This window comes from Taudactylus pleione, unplaced genomic scaffold (genome assembly GCF_031769625.1).
Source record: "Taudactylus pleione unplaced genomic scaffold, aTauple2 ptg000070l, whole genome shotgun sequence".
Taxonomy (NCBI): domain Eukaryota; kingdom Metazoa; phylum Chordata; class Amphibia; order Anura; family Myobatrachidae; genus Taudactylus; species Taudactylus pleione.
This window is the reverse complement of record NW_028284472.1, coordinates 18,601,835-18,625,910: the sequence shown is the minus strand read 5'-3', so window position 1 is coordinate 18,625,910 and position 24,076 is coordinate 18,601,835. Positions and strand designations below refer to the sequence as shown.

General features: G+C 48.1%; 1 protein-coding gene across 3 annotated transcripts in view; it reads right to left on the bottom strand.

Moving 5' to 3' along the window:
* The window catches only part of ITSN2 (intersectin 2), a 158,040-nt gene that overhangs the window by 108,276 nt on the left and 25,688 nt on the right, over positions 1 to 24,076 (bottom strand). For all 3 annotated transcript variants that reach the window (XM_088467287.1, XM_088467285.1, XM_088467286.1), the window contains exon 2: positions 7,842 to 7,905. In XM_088467287.1, the coding sequence (XP_088323413.1) occupies positions 7,842 to 7,884 (43 nt within the window). In that variant the 5' untranslated portion in view covers positions 7,885 to 7,905. The remainder of the gene's footprint in view (positions 1 to 7,841; positions 7,906 to 24,076) is intronic.

Here is a 24,076-nt window from a genome sequence, read left to right as displayed (position 1 = left end):
ATAACCCCTCTGCTCGCATAAAAACCAAGACTGAAAAGCACAGAGGGAAGCTACAAGTATAAAGCTATGCATCCTATAAAAGATACAGCTAATCTAATAGAGTTAAGTCATCTGAAGCTGGCAGACACTTGTAAATATTCTAACTATTTTAGTTATTTTCCCTTTAACCTGAACTCCTAATTGACACGCCATGACCTTTCATTTTTCCGCCTGGCCTCCTCGTACGCTCTGTCGACTATTGTGAAACATCAGTGTGTCTTAGTATGTGAGTGATAAGAGAGGAGTATTAAAGGGTTGTATTAGAGCAAATAACCATCTAGTGCATATAACGGAGAATAGAACACACCTGAATAGACTATAGCGGGAATATAAAATAATTAGGTCAGTAGAAATCGCTGGGGAATAGAACACACCACGGCAGGTTGCCATTTAGAAACCGCGGGGGATTGCAGTTTAGATATCAAAATGGACCTTTAGTAAATGCTGTCAATTGACTGCGATTTCCAGTGGTTTATAAATTATGCCAAAACCGCTGCTTAGTATATTTAGCCCTATATATTGGGCAACTAGAGCGGATCTACTCAAAAAAATCAAGGGCATGGCAACTTCCACATATACACAGATATAACCCACTCCCACTCCATTCAACAAGCGGCCCGCCAGCTGATGTGGAACTACACATCCCAGCATGCCCGTCCATTGTCTTGCAATTAGAGGTATACTAAAACTCTGGCAGGGCATGCAGGGATGTGTAGTTCCATAGCAGCTGGAGGGTCCATGCTGAAATAACCCTTCTGTAGAGGAATCCTCACTGCCACACACAGAGACATACCCCCTCTTGCAAAGTTCTCCTTTCCCTCACTGAACATCCACATGGCCGAGGATCCAGGCCGGTCAGAGACAGGAGAGCCCTTATGATATGAGACACTCAATGATCCCAGGACCTCTACGTGACTGTGACAGAAGTGGATGTCACCACAACACGGTGTGACCAGTCACCCAGGCAGAACGTTCTGTCTCTCCCATCACCTAAGACCATGGAGGACAATATTTCTCTCTTAACAGAACCCTCCCAGGACATGCTGCCTCACTACTTCCTAATGCTGTTCATGGCAATTCTCACACCTACTGAATGCTTAGGTCTAATGCCTACATAAGTAATTACTGCTTGGGGTGCCTGCCTTACTCTTGGATTGTGCCGCCAAGATACTGCCTTCCCCTATACCTGGCTGGTGCTCCCCCCCTATGCAGCATATTCGGCCTTCCTCACATTACTACTCCCTCCACCGCCCTCCTTCCTCTGATCTTTCTCTTGCTTTCTGTACTCCTCTCCCCTCTTTGCCCTTTTCTTCTTATATATGTACTTATCCCTAATATAACATTGGAATGTGCTATAGTTTTTATACAGCACTTGCATATACTACTGATTACCTTTCTGCCTCCTCGCCTTCCATTTTTTTCTCTACTTGCTGTTAAAACATTGTTGCAAAAAATGTTGATATTAAAATGTATAAAAAAAAAAAAAAACATCCAGACTCTCCTATATGCCAGATCTCCTGTATCCCAGACTCTGCACAATGTCTTAGCTCTACCAGAGCTTGCTGAAAGGCAAATAACCCATAAGAGAGATCCTCCAGCCTCCATACCATAGACCAGAGATGCAAACGTGACTGTCAGCGATGCAATATGCTCAATTAGCAAAAGATTATTTTGGGTTTCCAGAACAATGGCATGCTAACAATTGGCATCCAAGATTAATAAACAAAACATTGATCACCTCCACTTAAAACCTGCACCTTGCCCAACTCCAGGCCTTCCGGAACATATAGAATACCCGCATTCCATATCACACAGAACTTTCTCCTACACGTCCTGCACTCTATACACCACCAGATACTCTGTCAAACTTGTACTCCGGGGATGTAGTTATGAGACCCCTCAATACAGACACCCTAATCCCGGAAAGGGACTCAAAATAGGTGTCGAAATACAGTCGCATATCTTAATCCCGACGCCGGAATGCCGGACCAGACAAAAGGAGGTAAGCCCGGAGCGCCCTTAGCATTAGCCGCGGAGGGGAGGGTTAGGTTTAGGAAGCATAGCGGGGTTAGGGTTAGGCACCTCCGGGGAGAGGTTAGGATTAGGCACCCCCCCCAGGAGGGTTAGGTTTAGGGAGCAGTAAGGGGGGGGGGGTTGAGGTTAGGCACCCCCGGGGGGGGGGGGAGATTTGGGTTAGGCACTAGGGGGGGGGGGGAGGTTAGGAACCACTAAGGGAGGGTTAGGGGTAGGGTGCTTACCTACCCTTCGAGCTGCCGGCGTCGGGATACGAACCGGCGGCTATTCAGCTGCCGGGACTTCATGCCCATTCTGTACTCAGGGCCTTACAGAGTCCTGCTTCTACTGCACCCCAGATATTACAATATGTCCTTTGTCATCTGTACCCCAGGCCTTACAGTGTCCTGCTTCTCAATGCATCCAAGATATTACAGAATGTCCGGATGGACTGGCCAGCTCAGAGTCCAGATCTTAAACCCACTGAGAACCTCTTGGATAAATTAAAGCGACGGGTGCATTCTAGGCTGACTTGACCTTCTTCAGTGTTGCAGTTGGTCACTGTACTTAAGGCGAAATGGCCAAACATACCACCTGCTACTGTCTAGGAACTTGTGGGCAGTTTGCCAAGAAGGGTACCTGCAGTAATCACTGAACATGGTGGACCTATAAAGTACTAACGTCAATAAAATCTAGTTGATCCATTTGCTGTCAGCATCCAATCACTTTTGTCTACAGCCATGGCCAAAAGTTTTGAGAATGACAAAAGTATTGGTTTTCACAAAGTCTGCTGCTTCAGTTTTTATGATGGCAATTTGCATATACTCCAGAAGGTCATGAAGAGTGATCAGATGAATTGCAAAGTCCCTCTTCGCCATGACAACTAACGTAATCCCAAAAACAACATTTCCACTGCATTTCAGCCCTGCCACAAAAGGACCAGCTGACATGTCAGTGATTCTCTCGTTAACACAGGTGAGAGTGTTGACGAGGACAAGGCTGGAGATCACTCTGTCATACTGAATGAGTTAGAACAGGGTGGATCTTGAACTCATTGTTCTTCCTCTGTTAACGATGGTTACCACGTACAGTCATCATTTCTTTGCACAAAAAGCACTTCACAGGCAAGTATATTGCCGCTAGTAAGATTGCATCAATATCAACCATTTATCAGATCATCAAGAACTTCAAGGAGAGAGGTTCAATAGTTGTGAAGAAGGCTTCAGGGCACCCAAGAACGTACAGCAAGCGCCAGAACTGTCTCCTAAAGTTGATTCAGCTACGGGATCGGGGCACCACCAGTGCAGAGCTTGCTCAGGAATGGCAGCAGGTGTGAGGATGGCCTGGTGTCAAGAAGGGCAGCAAAGAAGCCACTTCTCTCCAGGAAAAACATCAGGGAAAGATGGATATTCTGCAAAAGGTACAGGGATTGGACTGCTGAGGATTGGGGTAAAGTTATTGTCTCTGATGAATCCCCTTTCAGATTGTTTGGGGAATCTGGAAAAATGCTTGTCATGTCAACAGTAAAGCATCCTGAGACCATTCATGTGGGGGTTTGCTTCTCTCTCACTCACAATTTTGCCTAAGAACACAGACATGAATAAAGAATGGTACCAAAACATCCTCCAAGAGCAACTTCTCCCAACCATCCAAGAACAGTTTGGTGAGGAACAATGCCTTTTCCAGCATGATGGAGCACCTTGCCATAAGGTAAAAGTGATAACTAAGTGGTTTGGGGAACAAAACATCACAATTTTGGGTCCAGGGCCAGGAAACTCCCCAGACCTTAATCCCATTAAGAACTTGTGGTCAATCCTCAAGAGGCGGGTGGACAAACAAAAACCCACAAATTCTGACAAACTCCAAGCATTGATTAGGCAAGGATGGGCGGCCATCAGTCAGTATGTGGCCCAGAATCTGATTGACAGCATGCCAGGGCGAATTGCAGAGGTCTTGAAAAACAAGGGTCAACACTGCAAATATTGACTCTTTGCATAAACAATGTAATTGTCAATAAAAGCCTTTGACACTTATGAAATGCTTGTTATTTTACTTCAGTATACCATAGTAACATCTGCCAAAAAGGTCTAAAAACACTGAAGCAGAAAACTTTGCGAAAACCAATACTTGTGTCATTCTCAAAACTTTTGGCCATGGCTGTACATAGTATATTACAGAATGCCCTGTCTCATCTGTACCCCAGGCCTTACAATGTCCTGCTTCTCCTGCACCCCAGATATTACAGAATGCCCTGTCTCATCTGTACCCCAGGCCTTACAATGTCCTGCTTCTCCTGCACCCCAGATATTACAGAATGTCCTGCCTCACCTGTACCCCAGGCCTTACAGTGTCCTGCTTCTCCTGCACCCCAGATATTACAGAATGTCCTGCCTCACCTGTACCCCCAGGCCTTACAGTGTCCTGCTACTCCTGTATCCTATATATTACAGAATGTCCTGCCTCACCTGTACCCCAGGCCCTACAGTGTCCTGCTACTCCTGTATCCTATATATTACAGAATGTCCTGCCTCACCTGTACCCCCAGGCCTTACAGTGTCCTGCTACTCCTGTATCCTATATATTACAGAATGTCCTGCCTCACCTGTACCCCAGGCCTTACAATGTCCTGCTACTCCTGTATCCTATATATTACAGAATGTCCTGCCTCACCTGTACCCCAGGCCTTACAGTGTCCTGCTTCTCCTGTATCCTATATATTACAGAATGTCCTGCCTCACCTGTACCCCAGGCCCTACAGTGTCCTGCTATGCCTGTAATCCTATATATTACAGAATGTCCTGCCTCATCTGTACCCCAGGCCCTACAGTGTCCTGCTTCTCCTGTATCCTATATATTACAGAATGTCCTGCCTCATCTGTACCCCAGGCCCTACAGTGTTCTGTTTCTCCTGCATCCCAGATATTACAGAACATCCTACCTCATCTAGAAACCAGTCTATGTCACCTCTATTCTTATGTCCTGTCTGAACTGTATCGCAGACCCTTAGAACATCTTGTACCGCATCCATTGTAGAATTCACATACTACAAAAAGTTTACTACAATCTGAAAATGTTTTATATGTAATAGAACTGCTTTTTAGTGGCACTGGAATATTGGATTGTATAATACATCCCTAATCTGTATAACAGAGACCAATCACTACATTCATCAGGAACCATAATGCCATCTTACGCATCGATGAAGAGAGAAACTGCCAACAGAACATATAAGTAGAAACAGCATTTAATTCCACTGAACAAATTAATTACACAAAATACAGATATCAGGACTCTGCCTCCATTTAGCCCACTGGCACGTTCTCCTGCCAGTAAAGTGCTCTGTGTCGGATACAAACACATACAGCAAATCTCTCTAGATAAACCAACGCGGGAACATAGCCAACTCACAGGAATTAAGTGACTGAGTTATGAAGCCGGGTGCGATTAAATAATCAATAGCAAGGAGGTACAATTAAATTGTCAGCAAAACCAATTCAAGAGCAGCTCCTGCAGGCTGACTTTATTTCAAACATAACAAGGAGTATACATTGAAGTACCAGAATTCATGGCATAGATGCCTAGTATCGTGTAAGACCCCCTCTAGCCCGGCGAAGTGGCATCGATTACACAAGTGGACGGAAGAGCGCTGGAGAGATGTTGACCCATGCCGTCTAGATAGCTTCCCATAGGAACTTTGGTGCGAATGGAACTCCCCACCACGTTCCATAAATGCAAGATTGGGTTCATGTCGGGCGAACGTGATGGCCACACCAATCGTCACAACTCCCCCAGAGTGCTCCTTGAACCAATTCTGGACAACTTTGGAACCAATGACAGAGTGCATTATCATTCTGGAATATTCCATCTTTGTGGGGGTACATAGTGTCCATGAAGGGCTGCAAATGGTCATCAAGCAATACAACATAGCGATTAACGGTCAATGACGTGTTCACATGGCATGGGTTGGAATCGTTGATCTTCTTGAGTGCAACCCGCACCATTATGGGGAACCACCATCAACCTGCACGGTGTGTCTTGTTGACAACTAGGGTCCATGACTCAACAGACCACGTCACAAGTAGCCAGTCCTCCAGGGTCCAATTAGCAAGGTTGCAAGCCCAGGTGAGGCCCTATGTCCGATGTCATAGGGTTAACAGGGGGCACTCTGGTGGTTCTTCTGCTCCCATATCCTATGGAAGCTAAAGAACATTGCACTGACCTGCTGGATAGGAGTCTGGAACCTCCTGTATTGAATGTGGATGTGATTTGAGCCAGTGTCGCTGTCTGTTACCACGGACAATTCTGCTGGTCACAATCATTAAGCTCTTGTGGTGAGCCACTGCGCTGTCCATTGTGGGTGGTAACGCCTTCCACGAGGTATTCGAGGAATGTTGCAAGTCCACACAATTTCAGAAATGAAATGTCCCACCCACTATCATGCCCGTTCAAACTCCGATAATTCATGTGGCCTTGCCGTAAGCGGCCTAACAGGTGTTCAAACTGACTTGTCGGATTACAATTTATGCAGGTCTGAGCATTTCCAAGACATAACCGTACGGTGACACCACCTACCATTACATACTGCTATCCCATGACTTTTGGCACTTCAGTGTATACAAGCTTCATCCAGTATTTTTTTAGCTGTATACAGTGTAAAAATTACTGAGAATTTCTCTGCATCACAGACCAGAAAATACATATGCAATCATCCACACATTGTCAGGACAATTCCCCAAAGCTTAGGAACAACAATATTTAGAAAAAAAAAAAAAAAAGTCAGCAGGGTGTTTTGCATAAATGCTTTGTGGGCGTGCCTTTGCAAATTAGGCATGCATTTAGGTGCATGAGGTGTGCCTGTACTTAGCAAGCTTACAGGGGATGCAAACACACATTCCACACTGTAGTAATACAGCATTTGCCCAGCATTAAACGCAGGTCGCAGTGACCAGCAGCTCGGGGCATAAGCTGGGGGAGCTGGTATCAATTTTAGGTACCAGCGAGGAACTTCATTTAGGATTCCAGCAACTCCAAAAATATTCTATTTATACCAGAAACACTTTTATTTTTTTTATCAAATTAACTTTCAATCTATTGCAGCCCCTTTATACAGGACAGTGCTCCCCTCCTGTTGTCAGCATAATCACATATGAGATAGGAGAGAGATTAAACGGTACATTCTAGTATTGTCAGGTTACCTAATCTATGGTCAATTTTACACTGAATTAACGGAAAAGACATAAAACCCATCAAGGTAAATCTTTATTCTAACTATTAATATGAATTTTTCATCTATGAGTGAAATAACATTATTAAGATTAAAGGAGAATTACAATGAAAGTAATAAAAAATATCTAACTAGAACTAATCAACCATATAATAGCGTAATAGTTGCTCCTCCTGGGAAATTTAAAAGTATACAGGCTACAATTAGCGGTTATCAAAGCAGCTGATTGGATGAATAATGAAGCACTTGTCCAATCAAGTGATGTGAAAATGGTGGCCCATGAAGAACACTAAATTCCAATAGCTGCGAAGTACAGGATTAGTATGAACAATGGGAAATGTCTGGCTGAGCAATTCTGCATAATTAAAAGTTGTGAACACGTTGTTAGATTTGTGACAGCAAATATAAATAAAAGAGACATCTGTGATTTTTGTGAATCATTGAAAATGACTGTATACTCCACTGAAGCAGGAACAATAACATTACAGTACCGGTATCTCATATAGATTACATTAGGATATCACATACAGGGATAACACAGAAGTGCTAGTAAAGGTTTCCTCACCATTCAGGGCCGTGGGAAAGTGATGCATGGTGTTCCGCAGCATGTTTCGTTAACTCCGGGCCATCTGCAAACACAACACACAAACAGGGTCTTGTTAATAATGTAGCCGGGCAGACAGGGGAGCATGGTCCCTGCTGAGCACTGAGAATGCTGCTTCCTAATGACTGGCTCTCCCCTACAGGAAGACAATGACGGGGCTGCCGCTGTCCGCTGAACGTGCTCATTTTGTGGATGAAGGGGGCTGGGAGAGGTCACTTGGTGCATTGGGTCGCCTGTCTAGATGTACTGAGCTGGAGCGGAATTGCTGGCTCTGGCTGACTGTGAAAGGGGCTGGCAGGATTTCACTCTGTGCACACTCCCTGCTGGTTTCTAAGTCTCTATACTGTACCAATGCCCATGCCAGTATCTCAGCTCACACGGGTGGTTACTGGGGCACTCAGAATACACATGAAATGCAAATATCTACTTGTAAAACTTTTTTCGATGGGTAAAATGCTGCCACAGAAAACAACTTGTATGCATGGCATACGGTCATTATCCCGGCGCTCAGAATACCGGCCCCAGAATCCAGATACCAGTCAGAATCTCGGCGCCGGCATCCCGAAGGTAAGTAGCAGTGATAGGGTCAGGGTTAGCGTTACGGGCGGTACACATTACACAATCGTTTGATCCGGCCGGAACGGACAACATGTCGGCAACATTGTCTAGTGTGTACACTCAATGTCGCTCAATGTGCATGCAGGTCTGACGGCCGACATGGTCAGTGAGGGCCATGCTGCATGGCCTCAGACATCGGCAAGTGTGTATTAACTTGCCGATGCCGGGACCCCCGCTAAGTCCGGTCGCATGACAGGTCGGCTGGGTACACATCGTTAAATGTGTACCCAGCTTTAGGCGCTAGGGTGAGGTTTAGGGTTAGGCATTAAGGGGGTAGGTTAGGTTTAGTATGCGGGGAGGGAGCGGTTAGGTTTAAGCACGGGGGGAGAATCAGGGTTAGGATATCTGTCGAGATACCGGCGTCGGGATTTAAACTCCCGGGATCCCTAGTGCCAGCATCCCGGTACCCATCCCGTAGGCACAGGTATCATTAATTAGGAGTATTGTAATTTAGCAAGTCTACTAAATCCCCTTCCCGATGAAAAGTGTACTTTGAGTTCTTAATGGAAAATGCATATAGTGTAAGTAACTAGCAAGACTCAAATCATCATCCAGAACTCATCAGCAAAACATCATGTGTAATTCTCAGTATTTATTCATTCTGTATAAGTATGGAGAACTGTATAGCACCACTACTACTGTTCTGTATGCTGGGTGTAATTCTCAGTATTTATTCATTCTGTAATATTATGGAGAACTGTATAGCACCACTACTACTGTTCTGTATGCTGGGTGTAATTCTCAGTATTTATTCATTCTGTAATATTATGGAGAACTGTATAGCACCACTACTACTGTTCTGTATACTGGGTGTAATTCTCAGTATTTATTCAGTCTGTAATATTATGGAGAACTGTATAGCACCACTACTACTGTTCTGTATGCTGGGTGTAATTCTCAGTATTTATTCATTCTGTATAAGTATGGGGAACTGTATAGCAGCACTACTACTGTTCTGTATACTGGGTGTAATTCTCAGTATTTATTCATTCTGTATAAGTATGGAGAACTGTATAGCACCACTACTACTGTTCTGTATGCTGGGTGTAATTCTCAGTATTTATTCATTCTGTATAAGTATGGAGAACTGTATAGCACCACTACTACTGTTCTGTATACTGGGTGTAATTCTCAGTATTTATTCATTCTGTAATATTATGGAGAACTGTATAGCAGCACCATTACTACTGTTCTGTATACTGGGTGTAATTCTCAGTATTTATTCATTCTGTATAAATATGGAGAACTGTATAGCAGCACCACTACTACTGTTCTGTATGCTGGGTGTAATTCTCAGTATTTATTCATTCTGTATAAGTATGGAGAACTGTATAGCACCACTACTACTGTTCTGTATGCTGGGTGTAATTCTCAATATTTATTCAGTCTGTAATATTATGGAGAACTGTATAGCACCACTACTACTGTTCTGTATGCTGGGTGTAATTCTCAGTATTTATTCATTCTGTATAAGTATGGAGAACTGTATAGCACCACTACTACTGTTCTGTATGCTGGGTGTAATTCTCAATATTTATTCAGTCTGTAATATTATGGAGAACTGTATGGCAGCACCACTACTACTGTTCTGTATGCTGGGTGTAATTCTCAGTATTTATTCATTCTGTAAAAGTATGGAGAACTGTATAGCACCACTACTACTGTTCTGTATACTGGGTGTAATTCTCAGTATTTATTCATTCTGTAATATTATGGAGAACTGTACAGCACCACTACTACTGTTCTGTATGCTGGGTGTAATTCTCAGTATTTATTCAGTCTGTATAAGTATGGAGAACTGTATAGCACCACTACTACTGTTCTGTATGCTGGGTGTAATTCTCAGTATTTATTCAGTCTGTATAAGTATGGAGAACTGTATAGCACCACTACTACTGTTCTGTATACTGGGTGTAATTCTCAGTATTTATTCATTCTGTATAAGTATGGAGAACTGTATAGCACCACTACTACTGTTCTGTATACTGGGTGTAATTCTCAGTATTTATTAATTCTGTAATATTATGGAGAACTGTATAGCAGCACCATTACTACTGTTCTGTATGCTGGGTGTAATTCTCAGTATTTATTCAGTCTGTATAAGTATGGAGAACTGTATAAGCTGCACCACTACTCATTATTTATTCTTATTGTATACTAGTTTAGCTGACCCAGGCGGCCGGTCCTCCTCTCCTATGGCTATCCTGTCTCCCTCACATTAGGAGCCATAGGGTGGTGCGCATTGAGAAGAGACAGCCTTTCGCAATTTTGTCGATATATGGAGCGCTGTAAGGCACCACTTCTGCTGTTCTGTATGCTGGGTGTAATTCCAAGTGTGTTCTTATCTATACACAACTGGCCATTGCATTTATCTTGTTGCTAGATTTATATTGTGTAAGGCGATAAAAGGCAGCAATGCCTGACACTACCCACCGCACCTCACTATCATCTAAGACGTGTTACGCTCTCCAGTAATCTCCCCCAGCATCCCTCATTCCTGCTGCCCATCTGCACAGTACACTGCTGTAACACATCGCCGAGAATAGCAGCACTTACAGCAGCTTCTACCTGTCATTTTTCTAGTACAGTCTATAAAAATATGAGATATGGTAAGAACTTACCCTTGTTATCTCTATTTCTACGAAGTCCATAGGGTTCCACAGGATACCTTGGGGTATAGGTGTGACGTCAGTCGCAGGGCACCAAAGAGTTAAGCTTTCAGCCTCCCAGGATGCACTAGGTCCCCCTCCTATACCCCGCCCCCGAGCCAAGGCACCTCAGTTAGTTACCAAGCCATAGGCCGGAGGAGGAGAAGGAAGAGAGAGAACAAAGATCTGGACACATACAAGAATCACATTCTCACCAGAGGGAGACGGAAACCGGTGACCAGAGCAAAGCCCATCTGCAGCACAGGTGCGACAGGGCGGGAGTCCTGTGGAACCCTATGGACTTCGTAGAAATAGAGATAACAAGGGTAAGTTCTTACCATATCTCATATTTTCTACTTCAGGGTCCATAGGGTATCCACAGGATACCTTGGGGATGTCCCAAAGCAGTATCCTTTAAGGGTGGGGACGCTCCTGTGCAGAAAGGAGAATCCGCCGCCCGAAGGAAGCATCCTGAGAGGCGAAGGTGTCAAACCTGTAATACCTCACGAAGGTATGGACAGAAGACCACGTAGCAGCCTTGCAGATCTGAACTGCCGAGGCACCACGTCGAGCTGCCCACGAAGGACCCACAGACCTAGTGGAATGAGCCTTCAGAGAAGGAGGGACCGGTAGGCCTTCATGAAGATAAGCTTCAGAAATAGCCATACGGATCCAGGCTGCCAAAGTTTGCTTTGAAGCAGGCCAACCCTTTTTACGGAAGCCAAAGAGGACAAACAAAGCGTCCGACTTCCTAAACGAAGAAGTGCGGTCAACATAAGTCCTTAAGGCCCGCACAACATCCAAAGAGGCCTCACCCACGGAAAGACCCGGTGAGTTAAAGGCCGGAACAACTATTTCCTCGTTAATATGAAACTGGGAAACAACTTTGGGAAGAAACTCGGGCCGAGTGCGGAGCACTGCCCTGTTCCCATAAAAAACCAAGAAAGGGGGTCTACAAGAAAGAGCCCCTAACTCAGAAACACGTCTGGCCGAAGCAATGGCCAGAAGGAAAACAGTCTTAGCTGTTAGCCATTTAAGATCCACTGAGCCCAGTGGTTCAAACGGCGGTCCTTGGAGAGCCCTCAGGACCACAGCCAAATCCCAAGGCGCCACAGGTGGAACAAAGGGCGGCTGAATGCGGAGAACACCCTGCATAAAGGTGCGCACATCCGGGATTGTAGCAATCCTACGGTGAAACCAGACAGATAGGGCCGAAACCTGTACCTTCAAAGAAGCAAGGCGAAGCCCATGATCTAGTCCCGCTTGCAGGAAGGCGAGAATCCGAGACAGACGAAACTCCCGCGGTGCATAACCTCTCGGTCGACACCACTGGAAGAACGTATGCCACACGCGATGGTATATCCTCGCGGAAGACGGTTTCCGAGCTCGCAACATGGTACGCACCACAGAGCTGGAAAACCCCCGGGACCTCAGCATGGCCGTCTCAACAGCCACGCCGTCAAGACAGCCGAGTCAGGTCCGGGTGAAGGCAAGGACCCTGAGACAGAAGGTCCGGTCGTAGCGGCAACCGCAGAGGAATGTCCACGGACAGACCCTGAAGGTCTGAGAACCAGTGCCGTCTGGGCCACGCGGGAGCTATCAACAGGAGCGTCCCTCCTTCCTGTTTGAATTTCCGGATTACCCGTGGAAGAAGGGAGACCGGAGGGAACAGGTATGCGAACCGGAACGTCCACCGGACGGACAGAGCATCCACCAGAGACGCCCCTTCGTCTCTTGTGCGAGACCCGTACACCGGCAACTTGTTGTTGTGCCGGGACGCCATGAGGTAGATTTCTGGAAGACCCCACCTGTCCACCAGTAGTTGAAAAACGTCCGGGTGCAGGGACCATTCCCCCGGATGAACGTCCTGGCGACTTAGAAAGTCCGCCTCCCAATTGAGCACTCCCGGGATGAAGACCGCTGATATGGCCGGAAGATTGCGCTCCGCCCAAACCAGGATCCGAGAGACCTCTACGAGAGCCGCCCGACTGCGAGTTCCTCCTTGCCTGTTTATGTAGGCCACGGTGGTAGCGTTGTCCGACTGGACCTGCACCGGGCGACCCTGGAGAAACCGCTGTGCCTGCTGGAGAGCATTGAAGACCGCACGGAGTTCCAAGATATTTATTGGAAGCTCCGCTTCTGTCGGCGTCCACCTGCCCTGGAACAAGTGTGGACCCGAAACTGCTCCCCAGCCCCGAAGACTGGCGTCCGTTGTCAACAGGACCCAATTTGGAACCCAGAACGGACGTCCCTTGTTGAGGTGGGTCGTCTGTAACCACCACGTAAGGGACAGGCGAACCTCCTGGGTGAGCACAATCGTCTGGGACTTCAGAGACTGAGTCAGCCCGTTCCACTTGGACAGGATCAGGTGCTGCAGAGGTCTGGAGTGAAACTGGGCGTATTCCACCATGTTGAACACCGACACCATGGAGCCCAGTAACCTCATCGCCGAGTGTAAGGACACCCGGCGGCTGTGCAGACAACTGCGCACCCTTGACTGTAAAGCAGAGATCTTGTCCTCCGTCACAAAGATCCTTTGCTGTCCCGAGTCCAATAAGGCTCCAAGATGCAGAATCCTCCGAGACGGGATTAGAGTGGACTTCTGCCAGTTGATTAGCCAGCCGTGCCGTTGCAGCAGTGCAATGGTCAGGTCCAAGTGGCGTAACAGGAGCTCTGGAGATCCTGCCACCAATAACAGGTCGTCCAAATACGGCAACATGCGGACTCCCTGCAGCCGCAGAGAAGCCGCCATGACCGCCATCACCTTGGTGAAAACACGTGGTGCTGTTGCCAGGCCAAAAGGTAACGCCCGAAACTGGAAGTGGTCGCTGCTGATTGCAAACCTGAGGAACTGTTGATGGCGCCAAAGAATAGGGACATGCAGGTAAGCGTCCTGTATGTCCAATGACACCAAGTAGTCCCCAGGTTCCAGCGCCAGAATGATGGACCGTAGGGTCTCCATCCGAAACTTCGGGACCCGCAAAGACTTGTTGAGTGCTTTGAGGTTGAGAATCGGACGATATGACCCATTGGGTTTCTGTACCAAAAATAGATTTGAATAGAAACCCTGGCCCCTCTGGGAGAATGGAACCGCCACTATAACTCCAGCCTGGAGCATAGTGTGCAATACCTTCCGCAGCTCCGTAGCCTTGTTCCGGTCTGATGGGAGACCCGTGGTGAAGAAGCGAGCCGGGGGTCTGTGCCGGAAGGAGAGGGCGTATCCGTGGGAAACCACCTCCAGAACCCAAGTGTCTGTCGTAGTGGTCGACCAACACTGGGCGAACTGTAGCAGGCGGCCTCCCACCCTGGGATCCCCCAAAGGGAGGCCCGGACCGTCAGGCCGCAGGCTTGTCATCTGGCTTGGGGGCCGGACGTCTGGTACTCCATGCCTGCTTCCGGGGCTTGACCGATTTCTTAGGGCCAGCCTGTCGAGGAAACGACTGTGGTTTGGGCCTGCCCTGGGCCCTAGATGACCGAAAGGACGATGGTCCCGAACCAGAAGGAGCAGCGGCCGACGGGAGACAGGCAGATTTGGCTGCCGCCAGCGTGGCCACAATCTTATCCAGATCCGGACCGAAGAGAACTTCTCCGGTAAACGGCAACGCTTCCAGACCCTTCTTGGAATCTGCGTCCGCCTTCCAGGATCGCAGCCACAAGGTGCGACGAGCAGCTACCGCTGCTGAAGAAATTCTAGACACCAGAGTACTAATGTCTAGAGCCGCCTCGTTGATGTAGGTGGCCGAATCACGGAGATTGCCAATCAACTCCGCCTGATCGGCCGGACAGTCGGATTCAAAAGAAGCCTCTAATGAATCCGCCCAGCGCTCCATCGCTCTGGCAACCCAGCAAATGGCCATAGCCGGCCGTGCTGCCCCCCCTGCAAGGGAATAAGCGGACTTCAGGCAGATTTCTACCTTGCGGTCCGTAGCATCCTTAAGGGAGGACATGGATGGCATCGGCAATGTGGCACTACGGACAAGACGGGTCACGTGAGAATCCACCTGTGGAGGGGATTCCCACTTCGCAAAATAATTATCCGCGAACGGATAAGCCACCGCCAGGCGTCTCTGCGGCTGGTATCTTTTGCCAGGGTGTTTCCACGCCTCCTCTAAATGGTCCACCAACTGACCCGAAAGAGGAAAGACTGTGGCATCGCCCTTCACATCTTTGAAAAAGGCATACTTAGATTTAGCCGCTGGGGGAACTTCGTCCTCAATCACCAAGGCTGTGCGGACCGCCCGAATAAGTCCAGGAATATATACTTTGGACTTAGCATCAGCGTCCTTAGTATGGAGAGGTTCCTGATCGTAAGGATCTAGAATCTCCCCATCATCAGACGTCCCTTCGTCATCCTCATAAGGAGCGGACAGAGACGCCACCGGCCTTTTATGAGACCGCATCACAGACTCCCCTTGCAACACATCCGACAAGTGCTGTACAGAACTCGTCAGGGAGTTAACCCACGCTGGCTCCTGAGAACCCGGGAGCGGGGAAATAGGGAGACTGTGGGGTACCACCAATTGTCGTGGGAACCCCTGCATGGGTGACGACACCACAGACTGCTGGGACAAACCCATCGGAGTAAACGCGGGCTGCGGAGCTAACTGGCCCACTAAAGCTGTTAACGCCTGAGCGAAACAAGCCCAGGGCGGCTCCTGTACCGGTGCTGTAACCGTAATAGGCCGCGCCATGGACAAACACTGCCGGCAAAGGCCCTCCGCGCTACCCTCCCCCTCCGCTAACGGTACTTTGCACGTGGTACACTGTAGCCGGAGGGGAAAATCACTTTCAGACATGATGGCACCACGTATGTGACCTCTCTCACCAATTAAGTATTAAATAGGCGAGAGACCACCCTGCAGCACCGCACCGCAAGGGCTTTAGCAGAAAGAACAGGGACAGTAATAAAGCTGACAGTTTAGAGAAGAAAAGATTACAGGCAGCAGCGCTAGCACAGTCACATACAATGCAGAAAAATAACAATTCCTGCACTAACAGCGCTGATCACTCAACTACACAGACACAGGGCCTGGTAGGACACAGCGCTGCATACACAGACCTGACCACAGCGGAGGAGAGGTATGCGGGGGGACCCAGACCACGATGCTTCCTTCCAGCGCTTCCAGCAGCGTTCACCATGCGTTCTGGAGAAGATGGCCGCCGAGGAGCAGAGAGGAGGCTGGCCTGGGGGAGGAGCGCTGCCACAGGACCAGTCGGCAGCATGCAGAGAGGGCTGTGTGCAGCGGGGGAGGCGCCGGCTGTGAGACAGGGAAGGCGCGCTCCCCTGGCATGCATTTAACCCCTGGGACGCCGCAGCGCTACCGCTCTGCTGCGGTCCGCTGTCCCAGGGGGTAGTGGAAGCGCAGGTTGGTCGCCTGGCTCCACGCTGCAGCCAGTCCCCAGGGAGCCCCCTGCCTGGGGACTTAGGACCATGTGATCAGCGGGGACCCACCGCGGGACCCCGCTGCTTACCTCTGTCCCCCTTGAATCCGGCCATGGTCCGGAGCATCTGGGGTCACCGCTAGCTGTGACCCCAGACGCCCACCAGCATCCCCGGATCAGTACCGGCGTTCTGGTACCGGCGGGGTGTAGGGAAGACAGCATGGACGTCAGGACTGACTGTCCATGCTGTTCATCCAGTTGTGCAGCCACAGCTGCATGAAGAATAAGCTTCAGGGGCTCTTCTAGCCCCCACTCCAACAGGTGCACCCGACTCCGGCCGGGCACCAAACTAAACTAAGGTGCCTTGGCTCGGGGGCGGGGTATAGGAGGGGGACCTAGTGCATCCTGGGAGGCTGAAAGCTTAACTCTTTGGTGCCCTGCGACTGACGTCACACCTATACCCCAAGGTATCCTGTGGATACCCTATGGACCCTGAAGTAGAAATGACCGTTAGAAGCTGGTTGCTATGGGTAACTTCTCCAGTCTATCTCTCTTGAAGGGTTTGATCCATCTCCCCCTATAAGTAGCTTAAATAAGGACAGAGAAAAGAGGAGAACAATAAACTGTCACATGATTCTTCCTATAGTTATTGTTACAGGGTAAGAGCACCAAAAAAAACACAAGCAAACACAACACGGGAGTAGAGTTACTAAAACTAAAAAAACAAAAGCATAGAGGTCATTACCGTACTATACTTAGTGCAGTACACTAGCACACGTAACATTCATTTATGAAACAAGCCTATGAGTACGTTATTACCGTACTAAGTGCAGTACACTAGCGCACGTAGCATTCATTTATTAAACAAGCCTATGAGTTTCTACAATACTTAATTCTTTGTTTTCAGGCAATGACTCTTTGGTTTAAATGTAATGCGCCCATTGGCTCAGCACACTGTGTAGCGCCACAAATTAGGTGCGATACACAGTAGTCACCAACAGCCCGTCAAACATAAATACAACACTACCAGGATGCAAAGCTTAGACCAGAGCTTCTGTACGCTCCCTGTAATATGCAAAGACAATGGAGAAAATGTCAGTCATTTCCTAGAAGACAAGCAAACATTCATGCAAATGTAGGTCTCCCAGACAACATACGTGTTTCCTGGTGATTACCCGGAACCTTTATTTACAGCTTCTGGCACCTGCTGCTAACGTTGACTTGTGGAGACACAATGTGTATGTGGAAAACAAATTTATTATTTTGACGGGTTGGATAATACGAAGCTGCTACATCGGATATCCACTCCCTACAACATCACACTTCTTACAGACGCTGTGCCAGCCCACACACATGAAGCCGTCCTGACCTACTGAGTGCTTCCCACAGAAACCACTGCAGTATGAAGCGTGGCTGCTGTCTTTATCTCAATGCATGTCATCCAGGGCAAGCTAACACACACACTCACACCTGGCTTCAGAGTTAAACGATGTGGCCGTGTTCGACCGATTGGTACGACAAATTGTTTAGAAAGTGCCTTTTGTGGCCACGTTAACGATGTCGATGCGCGCTCCCGCTGATCAACAACCTGCAGAAAGATATCGACCTGTCACGATTTGGCACACATCGTTTCGTTGTGTGTGTGATATGAACGATGTACGATTTGTCATCACTGATCCTGGCCACTCCCCTCCACTATTTTTAAATGTTCCAGCAGATGTATCGTGAGGTCGTTTGCAAATCGTTTACGATATATCGTTTGACAGTAGTCTTTTGTACAATTGTTCCATGTGTCGGCACAATATTGTTTATCCGGGAGTGTTTAGGAGTTCAAGGGAAATCGCAAACAAGTTTAGATCGTTTGCAAAAGCGTACCGGGTGTGGGGGCCTTTTGGCTGAAGGCTGTGAAACAAGTTATACATGTGAGTTACCAGGCATGGCCTAGGAGATGTAACGTAGCGAGTGGGCACAGGGCAGATACGGCCCAATTGCCGAACGCAAATACTGCCGTCCGATGTTTGTTATGCTCTCTCCTAGGTGAAGGGGCCATAAATACACGCAGAGTGCACAATGCGTCACCTGACAGGGCCATTTCCCCATAGGAGGCAGCTCTCTTTAATAACGTACAATTGCAGTCAGCAATAGAAACCGAATACACCAGCGACACGACTCCTTACATCTGCTGATTAGTGATGACTGTTAATGAAGGCAAAAATCACGCGTTACAAAACATAGTCCGTTTGTTGACAGTGAAAATGTCGACAAACTGTATGTGTACACGACAATGACTAGGTCAGTATGAGGACAGGGTTCTAAGATTAGTTAAACCACTTGTAGCCATGTTGCACTATCACTTTACACATGATGCATTACAGACCACAGATATTCCATCCCTATTTTAAAATAGAAGGGAAGTAACACCTGACCGCCGAGTTCTGCGCATGGGGACATGTGGCTTTATGCAGTCACATGACTTCCTGGCGGTTACTACAGGTAATATAATCACATTTTATATTATCCAGTTATTTTATTCACTTCTCAGCCACCTTTGACAATTCGGATCTTCCAGTATATGCTGCCACACAGCAAGGTTCCTTTACCGACCCATCAATGCATTACTTTTGTCATGCATATAGGTAAGCTGTGAATAGATTAGGTTTGCATCATCAGCATGTATTTATTAAAGGAAAGTAAATATGATAATATGAGATATGGTAAGAACTTACCCTTGTTATCTCTATTTCTACGAAGCCCATAGGGTTCCACAGGATACCTTGGGGTATAGGCGATGGCGGCAGACATCCAGGCACCACAGAGTTAAATTTTCAGCCTCCCAGGATGCACTGGGGTCCCTCTCCTATACCCCGCCCCCGAGCCTCAGGCCACTCAGTTTCGTAACAAGCCATAGGCCGGAGCAGGAGCAAAAAAAAAGAGAGAAGAAAGTCTGGAACACACAAGAATCACATTCTCACCAGAAGGAGACGGAGAAACCGGTGACCAGATCAAAGCCCATCTGCAGTACAGGTGCGACAAGGCGGGAGTCCTGTGGAACCCTATGGACTTCGTAGAAATAGAGATAACAAGGGTAAGTTCTTACCATATCTCATATTTTCTACTTCAGGGTCCATAGGGTATCCACAGGATACCTTGGGGATGTCCCAAAGCAGTATCCTTTAAGGGTGGGGACGCTCCTGTGCTGTAAGGAGAATCCGCCGCCCGAAGGAAGCATCCTGAGAGGCGAAGGTATCAAAAACATAATACCTTACAAAAATATGGACAGATGACCACGTGGCTGCCAATCACCGCTGAAGCGCCACGTCGAGCTGCCCACGAAGGACCCACAGACCTAGTGGAAGAGCTTTAAAAGAGGATGGAACAGGAAGACCTGTGAATCCATCCTGCCAAAGTTAGCGCAGTGGCAGGCCAACCTATTTTATGGAAACCAGAAAGGACAAAACCGAGAGTCTGATTTCTTAAATGGACTGGTACGGTCAACTTAAATTCTTAGAGCTCGTACCACATCCAAAGAGGCCTCACCAGCAGAAAGGACTGGGAAAGTAAAGGCAGGTACTATAATTTCCTCATTGATGTGGAAACTAGACACCACCGTAGGTACAAAACCAGGGCAAGTGCGAAGCACTGCCCTGTTCCTAGGAAAGATGAGAAAGAGGGAGATCTACATGACAGAGCCCCCCATTCTGAGATCCTACCGGCCAAATCAATGGCCAGAAGGAATACATTCCTAGCCGTAAGCCATTTGAAGTCCACTGAGCCCAGTGGATCAAATGGCGGTCCTCAGAGAGCCCTAAAGACCACAGCCAAATCCCAAGGAGCCACAGGAGGAACAAAGGGATGCTGAATATAACGTATACCCTGCACAAAGGTGCGGACATCAGGAAGAGTAGCAATCCTACGATGAAACCAACAGGGCAGAAACCTGAACCTTCAGGTAAGCAAGGCGAAGACCGTTATCTAAGCCCACCTGTAGGAAAGCCAACACTCTGGATATCCGGAATACCCGAGGAGCAGAGCCTGTAGGGCGACACAACTGAAAGAAAGTATGCCATACCTGATGGTAAATTCTTGCAGATAAAATCTTCCGAGCTCTTAGCATGGACATAGGCCCTGTTAACTATAGAGCTGGAAAAAGAGGGCAGTCTCCATCGCGACACCGGCAAGGACAGACAACCCAGGTCTGGGTATCAGCCAGGATCCTGAGACAACAGGTCTGGTCGTAGAGGTAACCGCTTCGGAGTGTTAACTGAAACACTCCAAAGATCTGAGTAATAGTGCCGTCTGGCCCACGCACGAGCTATCAGCAGGAGCGCGCCTCCTTCTTGCTATTACTGGAGGAAGGGATAACGGAGGGACGAGGTACACAACTTAGAAGGTCCACTGGACCAACATACGTCTACCATAAGAGTCTCATCTCTGAAAGGCTCCACTTGTTCACCAGAAGATTGAACACCTCCTGATGAAGAGGACATTTCTCTGAATGCACGTCCTGACGGCTGGGAAAGCCTGCTTTGCATCTGAGGATTTCTGAATGAACACTGCCGATGACGGCAGGGATATAGCCTTCCACCCAAGCCAGAATTCGAGACACCACTGTTAGTGTTGCCCGACTTCTGGAACCACCTAGGTGGTTTACATAAGCCATCATGATGACGTTGTCAGACCGTACCTGCACGGTATTTCCGTGGAGGACCTGTCCTGCATGCTGGAGAACCGTGAATACTGCTCAGAGTTCTCAGATGTTTATGGAAAGCGCAAAAACTACTGGAGTCCACCTGTCCTGGAACAAGTGTGGACCCGTCACTGCTTCCCAGCCACGGATACTGGCGTCCGTTGTCAGAAGGACCCGGTACGCAATCCCAAAGGGGGTGCCCTTTGTTTAGGTAAGCTTTCCGCAGCCACCAGGCCAGAGAGAGACAAACCTTCGGGGAAAGCACTATTGACTTTATCCTATGGGGCAACCCATCCCATCCGGAGAGGATCAATTTTTCTAGAGTGACACTGGGTACTCTCCACCATGTCGAACAGCGACACCCTGGAACCCAGGAACCACATTGCCGAGTGAATAGACACTCGGCGACTCTGCAGGCAACTGCGTACCTTTGCCTGTAATGCAGAGATCTTTTCCTCAATCACAAAGATCCTCAGATGTTGGGATATGGAGCATCCTCTGTGAAGAATCAGAGAGGACCATTTCCAGTGTATCAGTCAGCCCTAACGTGGCAACACAGATATTGTCCATTGCAGATGGCACTCAAGTATCTCTGGAGACTCTGGTAACACCAGGAGGTTGCCCGGATTGGGTAACAAGCGGACCCCCTGCATCTGCAGGTGGGCTGCCATAACTTCCATGACCCTGGTAAAACTGGAAATGCTTATCGACCACTGCAAACCTGAGGAAAAACACTGGTGTTCGAAGAAAATAGGGACATTCAGGTAGTCACCCTGAATATATCCAACGACACCACAAAATTCCCAGGCTCCATTGAATGATGGAATGCAGGGTCCCCCTCCTGAACCAAGGAACCCTTAAGAATTTGTTGAAGGATTCGAGGTTGAGGATGTCCAGGTATAACTCCTGCCTGTAGCATAGAGTGTAACACCCTCAAAAATTACAGAGCCTTGTCTTGAATTGACAGAAGACCTGTAATGAAAAACCGTCTGAGAGGCTTTTACCGGGAGGACAGGACATACATTCAAGAAAATACTTCTCTTACCCCAGTGTCCGTGGAGGTCAGACACCAGCACTGGGCGAACTGGAGAAGCCGGCCTCCAACTCTGGGGTCCCCCGAGAGGAGGCCCGTCCTGTGAGGCTGAAGGCTTATAGTCCAACTTGGGAGTAGGACGTCTTGTAATCCAAGCCTGTTCTTATGGCTGAGCAGATTTCCTGGCTACTGACTGTCTTGGAAAGCTATATTTTAGACTTACCCTGGCCTCAAGGGGCCGAAAAGACAAAATCCCAGACCCCGATGGGACTGTAGCCGATGGCAGACAGGCAGACGTAACTGCTGCCTGCGGGGCCACAATTGTGTCCAGATGAGGGCCAAACAGGACCTGTCCCGTAAAAGGCAAAGCATTCCAAATGGAATCTGCGTCCGCTTTCCAAGAGCGCAACCACAGGGAGCGGCGAGCCGCTACTGCTGCTGAGGAGATTCTGGAAAGGAGTAGGCTATATGTAAGACTGTCTCATTATGAACGTGGCTAAGTCTCTGTCACTATCCACCTGCTCCGCTGGAGAGTCAGTGTGCAGAGATCCAGTTACCTATCCAGCGCTCCATGAATCTGGCCCCCCAGCACACGGTCATAGCCGGCCTGGAAGCCCCTCCAGCAAGGGAATAATTGGCTTTTAGATATATTTGCACCTTGCAATGTGTAACCTCCTTCAAGGAGGACCTGGAGGGCATGGGCCACGTAACACTCCTCACTAGGCGCGTAACATGAGAATTTACCCGTAAAAGGTAACTCCCATTCGGAAAAATAATTATCCGCAAAGGGGTATGCAAAAGGTCAACCGTTTTTGAGGCTGGAACCGCTTACCCGGATTTTCCACGCCTCCTCTAAATGATCCACCTGACCAGATAGAGGAATTACAGTGGCAACACCCTTATCCTTAAAGAAGGCATAGTTGGATTTAGCCACGGGGGATATGTAATAACCAAAGCCGCACGGACTGCCCGTATAAGGCCAGGTATATAGACTTTAGACCCAGACTACGCCTCCTTTGCACTAAGGGGCTCGTGTCTGAAAAAGTCAATAATGTCACCGTCATCAGACGTCATGTCTTTACCCGTCTGAGACCCGAAAGGCCGTTTAGAAGGCCGAAATGGTGACTCCCCCTGTAAAACGTCCATCAGGTGCTATACCATTTGGACAATAAATTCACCCACACAGGCTCCTGCGAGACCTGGGGGGGCGAAAAACAGGATACACTGGGGTACCATCAACTGCCCAGGGACCCCTGCATGTGATGAGACCACCACTCTCTGCGATAACCCCTACGGGGAAACGCAGGGAGCGTTGCCCACCAGGGCTGTAAGCATCTTAGCCAGCCGAGGGCGGTCCCTTTTTTGTGCAGGCACAGTGACAGAAATGGGGCGTGATATATAATACAACATGCCCTCCATAAACCCTCAGCGTCTACATATCCCTCCGCTAACTGCACATGATATCAGTAAATTATAGCTGGAAGAGGATATCCTCGTTCACCTTCAGACATGAGGATTGTGAACGGAGCGTATGTGACATCCCACATAGAAAAACCACGTTTACTGTGAGGTAATAAACACCCTGCGACACCGCACCGCAAGGGCTGTAGCAGAAGAACAGGGATAGGAAAAAAGGCTCAGTCAGAAATGAAAGTACAGGCAAATAGCGCTAGCATTTAAGTCACATACAATGCACAGATAACATCCTGCATTACAAGCACTGCGATCAACTACACAGACCAGAGCCTGGTAGGAAACAGTGCTGCATACACTGACCTTATTGAAGGAGAGGTATGCGGGGGACCCGGACCGCAATGGCATCTGTAAC